Source organism: Embiotoca jacksoni, unplaced genomic scaffold (assembly GCF_022577435.1).
Source record: "Embiotoca jacksoni isolate LCO1_2020_lvr unplaced genomic scaffold, fEmbJac1.0.p SCAF_12, whole genome shotgun sequence".
In the NCBI taxonomy this organism is placed as follows: domain Eukaryota; kingdom Metazoa; phylum Chordata; class Actinopteri; family Embiotocidae; genus Embiotoca; species Embiotoca jacksoni.
The window spans coordinates 4,742,707-4,750,917 of NW_027185252.1; the positions used below are offsets into that span (position 1 = coordinate 4,742,707).

At 45.7% G+C, this 8,211-nt stretch overlaps 1 protein-coding gene across 6 annotated transcripts in view; it reads left to right on the forward strand.

Annotated features, from left to right (window-relative positions):
• The window catches only part of ccdc88ab (coiled-coil domain containing 88Ab), a 64,870-nt gene extending 57,028 nt beyond the window's left edge, over window positions 1-7,842 (forward strand). For 4 of the 6 annotated variants that reach the window (XM_069144350.1, XM_069144352.1, XM_069144351.1 and 1 more), the window contains 5 exons: window positions 179-415; window positions 556-609; window positions 2,140-2,229; window positions 2,836-3,122; window positions 3,595-5,850. In XM_069144350.1, coding sequence (XP_069000451.1) covers window positions 179-415; window positions 556-609; window positions 2,140-2,229; window positions 2,836-3,122; window positions 3,595-4,485 — 1,559 coding nt within the window. In that variant the 3' untranslated portion in view covers window positions 4,486-5,850. The other 2 variants (XR_011177999.1, XR_011178000.1) reach the window with 2 other exon arrangements.
• Window positions 7,843-8,211: the final 369 nt, after the last annotated feature.

Below are 8,211 nucleotides of genomic sequence, written 5' to 3' on the forward strand. Positions count from 1 at the left end.
CTCCTTCATGTCTTAGAGGATACAAAATCTCTCTGGCAAAAACAGTACATGGATTTAAAAAAAAAAAAAAAAAAAACCAACATTATTTGGCTGTAAAATTTGGGCCACGACTTGAGGTGAGATAAGAGGTAGAAAAATATCTAATTGTAGTACTTCATCTCGCCATCCGTCCATTCAGCCATGAACGACCTGCTGCAGACCATGGCGATGGCGGCCAGTCCCGGGGCTCAGTGGGCCGGCAGCTCAGAGAACCTGGACGGGCCTGAAGGCGGAGACGGCGGCATGACGGGCAGCAGCAGGCGCAGCGGGCAGCGCATGAAGGAGCTCGCCTTCTCCACCAACGCCATCGACTGCACCGCCCTCACCCTGCCCACTGCAGGACGCAGCAGGGCCAAGCTCCGGCTGCAGGTCAAAGGTCAGGATGCTCCTTTTTTTATTCTCTAATGACTTCCTTTTTTGTTTGGTGTTTTCTGACCGTGTTTTAGAATATTAAAATTTTGTAGACTAGAGGTGAAAAAAGCAGCTCTTGAATTGCTCTCCTCTATATCTCAACAGATAATGCCTCCTGCGAGGACGTTGCCGGCTCCTCAGAGGACCCCAAGAGTCATGGTAAGACTGGACACCAGCGTAAAACTGCAGACGTGTCAAATTAAAAGAAAGAGTGTTTTTAGTTGCTTGTAGGGCTAGCAGGGAATCTGAAGTCCCTTCAAATGAGGAATGAGACTGAACAGACCCCCAAAAAGCAGGTCATGTCCTCCGAAGTGCTTCTGCTAATCTTTGGGCTGCTTTTCGATTAAGCCTCATCTACGGTCGCAATTTTATTTGAGAGCAAAAAAGAGAGAGATCAGTAGGATTGACTCTAATTCGGGCGTTAGGCTGTTATCCAGGGCGGTTAATCTGCAGATAGGCAACTCTTCATCAGTCCTGTGCCACTCCAATGTAGATTACCCAGTTGTTAAAACAGCCACCAAACTGCTGGCACACATTTCTATCACTTAAGTTCAGTCTACACCGTGTTGCAATTAGTTTTTTCTGTCCTTTGAATTAATTTTGAAAAATGCATTTTGTATATTTTGGTTTTCACAGTTGGATTATTCTTACGCAGTCTAATGGACACAACTGACCTTTTAATGACCCTTTGTTGGACCAAATGGTCATTAGACTGCTTCTCCAGAGATCCCATAATGCGCATTGCTATGAGACCCAGTTCATCTTTAATGGCTGAAGGAAACTCGCACACCGGACGTGACTTATAATGTATCGGCTATGAGGTCATCTTTTTGAGACGTTATTATGAGTAAAGTCATTAATGGTAGTTTGACGTTTTTAGTTTGTCGTGTCATCATCTTGGTGTGTTGCGTTGTGTATGTACTGTATGTGTGTGTGTGTGTGTGTGTGTCTTATCAGGCCTGCAGGTGTATAGCAGTGCTCTGGCTTTGTGTCCTTCTCCTGTTGAGCTCAGCGCTATGTGCAGAGTGCCCTGTAACATCTGTAGTAAGTGAATATTACTCGGCACTGAAGAGCACTCGGGGGGGGGGGGGGGGGGGGGGGCACAGACAATGGGCTGTTTTTGTCTCTTTTTTTTTTTTCTTAGACATAATAACATCTCTATTCAGTAGTTTGGTGTCACCCACGTCCTGAAACCCAGATGGAAATGATTTCACGGTCACCTGCTTCCATATCAAACTGTCCCTGTGACCACAGGAAAGACCAAGGTCACATTGTCATCACTTCTGTCCTTTCCTCATCTTCCTCTTCGGTTCCGCTTTCTCATCCCCCTCCTCACTTTCACTCAAAGCCTCCCACTTCTTCTTTTATTACTGATTGACTCCCACTCTGTCGTCCTCTGTTTTTCACTACCCCCGTTTCCCTGAAGTGGACTTGTATTTATGTGTCCCTGCCCTCTCTGTCAGTAGTTCCTTTGTTTATTGAATGGCCATATTGGGGCTGCAGCCTGGCACCGAGCCACCCTTCCTGTCCCTCTGCCTGGCATGTGCCATCTGCTGCCTCAGCGGGAGACGTTCTGTCAGACTGTTAGCGTGCGCCTACGTGTTACTCCCCGTGTTAGTGCATGATGCCGCGGATATAAATCCTAACTGTACGTGTTTGTGTGCGTCTTCCCTCTTGTCCCTTCCCCAGCCTCCAGACCCACCAGTCTCCATAGCAACAGGACCATCAGTAGTAACAGTAACAATAACTCCCACCTCATCTCTCCTCTGGAGGTCAAAGGTACGCTCCTCCTTCCTCTAACCCTCTTCCTCAACCTCTCCTCCTGTCCACTAATAGTTGAGTCTTCCTCTTCTGCTGTTTTTTTTCTTTTCATGTTTTTACTCAAACCTACTTTAAAGATGTAGTCAACATCCCGTGAACATTGGATCAAGTCAGTCTGTCCTGATTTAATGGTTAAAGATGACCATTTTCTTTTCTTTATGGAAGTTTCTCTTTACTTTGCTGCAAGTGATTTATTTAGCAAATCCGAGTAGGACAGATACAATTTTACAACACAATAGCATAAAAAAGATAAATTAATTAATATTCGATATAAGTTTTGATTTATTTTCAACTCGCAGCTTATTGTAATTTCATTACATTCTTCTCCTTTCTTTGATTTTCAAGCATCAGTAATGGAGGAACAGAATAAATGTGAACAGATCTCACGTGCAAATGCAAATAACTAAGTAATAATATCACAGCATTCTGCTTTACAGTTCCCTTTCTGAAAATGTGGGGATGTTTAATCAATACTAATCCTAGCAGTGAATGATAGCAGTCAACACAGTTCATCGATTACTTTCCCCATCATCTAATCTCCGCTCCCCCCTCCGCCTCCCGCAGGCACGTTGAACGGCAGCCTCAGCAGGCCTCACAGCGAGAGCAGCGGCGAGTTCAGCCTGAGTCTGGACCAGGAGGTGTGGTCGAGCAGCGGCAGCAGCCCCGTGCAGCAGCCCATGTCCTCGCGCTCCTCCCACCAGAGCCCCCTGCAGCTGCGCCGGTCCCTCGACCCGTCCAGCGCCGCGGGCAGCCCCGGCCAGACCCAGACCCAGATCAGGAAGACGGGCTCCCCGAGCAATGAGGTGCTTTCCCTGCAGCAGTTCCTGGACGAGGGTATCGATCCTGCAGAGGTGAAGCCTCGTTGTAAACCTGCAGAAGTAGAAGTAGATCAAGATTCTGTGGAAAGCTGAAGTTCAGGATACATTTTTAGCAACAATTCATCTGCTGATCGTGTTCTTAATTCATCATCTTATCTGTAAAGTGCAGCAGTATTGACATAATTTCTCAGAGCTCATGATGATGTCTTCGTCTCCTTTCTTTTGACCAACAGTCTAAAAATCAAAAAAATATATTTTGTAAATTAACTCGTACTACAGAAATCTTTGGCCGTTTTGTGAAAAGAAAGTTACTGGAATGCTTTTTATGAGTTTTATGCTGATTAGTTTTCACTCAGTCAACTAATTCAAAACGTAATCGTGGACTAATTCATTTTCAAGACATGACGGGGTGTTAAACATGATCAGACCAACAACATAAAGGATTGGAAGATGGTTTTAACAGTTCTGTTCTTGATGCTGTTTCTTTGTTTTGTTTGCTCTGTAGTCTGGCAGTCAGGAGAACCTCACTGTCGACTCTCCTCGCCTCTCCACCTCCTCTGAGCATGTGCAGAAAGAGCGCACCTTAACAAAGGGGCGGGGCATATTACGCTCGTCCAGCGGGAGAGCAGCACCAGTCAGCATTGACCGGCCCCCGCGATCCTGTGGACAACCGGGGCGCCCCACCCTGCGGAAGGCCGAGAGCACCCGCGTGAGAGGCTCCGCCCCCATCCGCTCCAGCCTGTCCATGCAGGGCAAAGCCACGTCGGTCTCAGACCGCCTGGACTCCGCCTCCTCTACGCTGCCCCGGGCCAGCAGCGTCATCTCCACCGCCGAGGGAACCACACGGCGCACCAGCATCCACGACATGCTGTCCAAGGACCAGCGGCAGCCCGTGTCCGTCGACACTCATCCTCCTGTGGCTTCCACCAAGGCCGGGCTGCGCTCCCAGCCTACACCCAGTGAGTACCACCCCACCAGCACCAACCGAAAGGGACCCCTTACCACCGTCACCTCCCCTCTGCCCAAGTCACTCAGCTTACCTTGCCATAGCTTGGAGGACCCCGACCTCTCCACCCTCGAGTCTTTCCTCGGCCCTTCCTTCACTGTAGAGTCGGTGTTCATGGACTCCATCTTTAGTGAGCCAGCAGACAAAAACCTCCCCTTCCTGTCTCTCAACCCCACCCTAGTTAGCAACATCAGCGGGCCCCCTGTCACAAGTAAGCCTCCCCCTCCTCCTCCTCCTGTGCCCAACCACATTTCCACCCAAAACCAGACCCCCCCTCACAGCCAGTCGAACGGCCAGAGCCGGTCCAGCTCAGCCAGCGAGGATGTTGAGCCCAGTAATCTGAACCCAGAGGACAACCAGTCTCTGTGGTACGAGTACGGGTGTGTGTGAGTGACGGGGGGGGTGGGAGGTTTCTGGCTTACTAACAACGGGACACTGAACGGATGGATAAAAACCAAACCCTTCACCTCTGCATGTGTTTATCAGAGCCCTATATGTCTCTGTGGTGCATTTGGGTCGTTCTTTTCTGTTTGCTGTGGTGCTGACTGATATTTTGTTTGGTTTTTTATTTTACTTTTTTCCTCTTCTGTTATGTGAGGTGGGACTTTGACAAATCCTCCGTCCATATTATTGTTTCCTCATCAAATCTGTTTCACTAGCTAACACTATACTATTATCTGCTCCAGTTGGGTTTATACATCGCACGCGAGTATTTCTGCAACGAGGAAAAATATATATTCATATATTGGAGATTCATCAAAAATGTTATTTCATATGATGCCAAAAACACACCGAGTCATGACAGAGTCGTTGAATTTGTTACCAGGATCAACGAAAAGCAGCAGAACCTCTTCATGTCAAAAATAGCTGTCTGAGGGAGAGCAAAGCATTGTGGGTCTTGCAGTGTCAGATAATAGATTCACTTTCCACTGATGTTTTGCTGTATGAGAGTCCTCTTCACTGTTTTTGCATTATCCACTAAACTGCATGGCTTCGTTGTCTCTGAAACACTCATTTTGATTGCCGTGATCAAAATGGTTATCATGTTGTTGTTGGTTTTTTGTTTTGTTTTGTTTTTTTAAATGGTGTGTACTGTGTTTCTTTTTGTACATTTGAATACCTTATCTGTATTTTATTTCATATATATTCTAACTGGACCCTTTTGCTCGCTGGATGATGGGTTTATGATCTGCCGGATCTGACCTCTGAGCCTCTTGGGGCTGGTGACAAAATGATGAAGCTTCATTCCCAAATTGATCAGAGAGGTGTCTTTAGTTGGATAACTGAAAGTTGACAGTGAAGGTATCAGGATAAAGTTGAACATCGTGATTGTTAAATTGGGGTTTTAAGCGGTTTTTGATAGTTGTTGAAACACAAAGTCAATACTGTAAGTTGAGAATAGTTTCAGATTGTTTTTGGGAATGAAGCTAACATCATTTCTTTTGGTATTTGGAAACTTTGATTTACTCCTCCTGACGCACCACAACCTGAGATAATGTTTGATGATGTGTTTCAGACTGACAAGATCTTGTACAGACTGTTGTAACCGTTAAGTTATGATCAGCGACGAGCACTACTTCCTGTGCCAGTACTAGTAGAAACGTCTGCTTCTAGGTCCTTATTTATTTCTGCTTTTGTACTCTGTAGTTGCTGTTTTGAAGCTGCTTTATTATATTTATCTTGATCCACAGTGTATGCAGGTATAAAGAAAATGAAACTGTCTTCTGCAGATGTAACATAAACATTGCCTTTGTCCTACAGATGTGGAGGGCAGAAAGTCTAAAAGCAGGAGCGGGGAGCCGCAGCAAAGCTGCTAAACCCTGCCCCCCCCCCCAACCTTCCACCCCCCCACCCTCGTCTGTCAGCTACCATGCTGCGAGCGCGTGGTGAGTGAGCGCTGCTTGAGCGGGAGGAAAAAGGGGAGGGGGGTGGTGTCGGTCTTGTCTCCATGGGAACCTAAAACATGGTGTAACAGATGTCGTCCATCCTGCTGTGCACTTGCCTTCCCTGCTTCCTTAAGCTGTTACCCAAAAGCCGCCCCCCTCCTCCCCCTCTCACTGTCCTGTCCGTCCCCTCACTGTCCCTGTGGTGCCAAACGCCTGTTCACAGAGCCTGATGGGACCCTGGTCTGCATGGCATATGGGCCGTTTTACCATGTTGCTCCGAGTGGATGAACGCTTTGCCTGTTTTTTTATTTTTTGTATTTTTGTATTTTTCCCTGACTCGAGGAGTTGTGCGGCTCCAGCAGCTCACCGTATCCCTCCTTCATGATGCGTCCTGTGCTGTTGGTGACTGCTGAGTGTTTTGTAATGGTGATACAGTTGCTGTTTTCAGGTTGCTTATCATTGCTGCATGGCTTTGGTGTAGCGCTGAAATCCTTCCCCTCCTCCTTTGCATGTAGATCCAGGCTCGGCTGCTTCCCTCTGTCTCCTCGTTACATCACTGTCTTTACCGATACAATTTCTGACTCTAACCTTCTTCTCTCTCTTTTTTTTTTATTCTCTTTGTTCTATTTTCTTTCAACTTTTCTTCTTTATTTTTCTTTCTTTTCTATTTCTTTCACCTCCTCTTTGCTTGGTTGGGACTCAGAGAGAAAGGTGGCCTTGGAGCTGTGTGTCTGAAGCCTAGTAGAGTTAATCTGCTGAGACCGTCTACAGTGAGAAAAGATTGTATATCCCAGTTTGATTCCTTTTTTTTTTTTTTTAAACCCAGGACCATTCAGTAGAGAAAAGTGGCTTCCTTCTCTGTTTTGTTTTTCTTCCTTGAATCAAGGAAACAACATAAAAATACTAGATGTTGCAGTGACAGTTTTTTGTTTTTTTTTCCATAAAGACTGCTGTGGCAGATTGCACTGCCTCTTGTCCTTCAGTGTGGCGGACAGCTAGATGTGCACTAGTCTCTGCGGACTAAGATTAAAGTGCCAATGTTCACACAACAGCCAAAAGGGTAATCTTAAACCAGACTGATGATGACTCTGTTATGGATCTTCTGCGCAACTTCAAAGTCAGACGGACCTCTTTCTGCCTAACGCTCATAAAAAATGAGTCCTTTTGAAACAGGCAGACGACACAAGCAAAAAAGACATAAAGCATGTCAGCACAGAACATTTCCAGCTACTGCATCGGACTGAAGAATCACAATCTGCATGGAGCAATCAATCAGCCAATCATCCCACTTCCTTTATCCAATCACAGAGGAGGACAGTGTTCAGTGGGATTTTTACTTGCCAGGATGCCAAATGGACTTGGACAGGAAGCCATGACAGCTCTGTGATTGGTGTGTATCACGTGCCAATCATGAGCAAAGCTTGTGTTATCTGAGAGAGAGCGTGAGAGAGAGAGAGAGAGAGAGACTGATCACCAGAGCATTCCAGGTCACCTACAGTTGGCAGCCATGGCTCACGCCACCACAGATAAAACACCCTGAAATAAACCTTCCTCACTGTTCATCTTCGCTTATTTCATCCGGGATACTCAACCAAATGGTATCATCTCATTTATTGCTTCCCATCCCGTTCTGATAAGAAAAATAACAATAAAAGCACACGCACAGTATTTCTAACGATGCACTCAGTTACGTACAGTTGATAAATCAGACTGGAGTATAGGTGACCTGCGACCTGCCGGGTACGTACAGAACAGCTGTCTGTTGTTGTGTTGAACATGATGGTGTAACGAGACCCAGTGTTTTCCTCCTTTTCAACTTTTACATGAATTCATTTGATGTAATTAAAATTCATCAGGACTACTGTGTGCGCTCTGTATCTATTTTGTCCTTACAGGTGTTAGTCTAACCCTAGAAATCGACTGATGTTCATAAAGATAAGGTATTTGTGGGGAATGCCGTGACTGAATGAGTGAAAAGGATGAGCAGAGGCGACACCGTTTTCTTCCTTTTAGTTTTTGCACGAAATTCAGTTAAAACTGCTGAAAGTGTTTCAGAGAGTTTGGTCCAACTTTATGATCATTTTGATCAAATATAAAAATTCTGTGTACAAAAGTATGTATCAGTAATAATTATCCAGCCTAGTAGTGGATCATTTAAACTATATTCATACATTGTGTTGCCTTTAAGTACTTAAATAAGCTAATATCCATTATTACACAGGACTTTCTA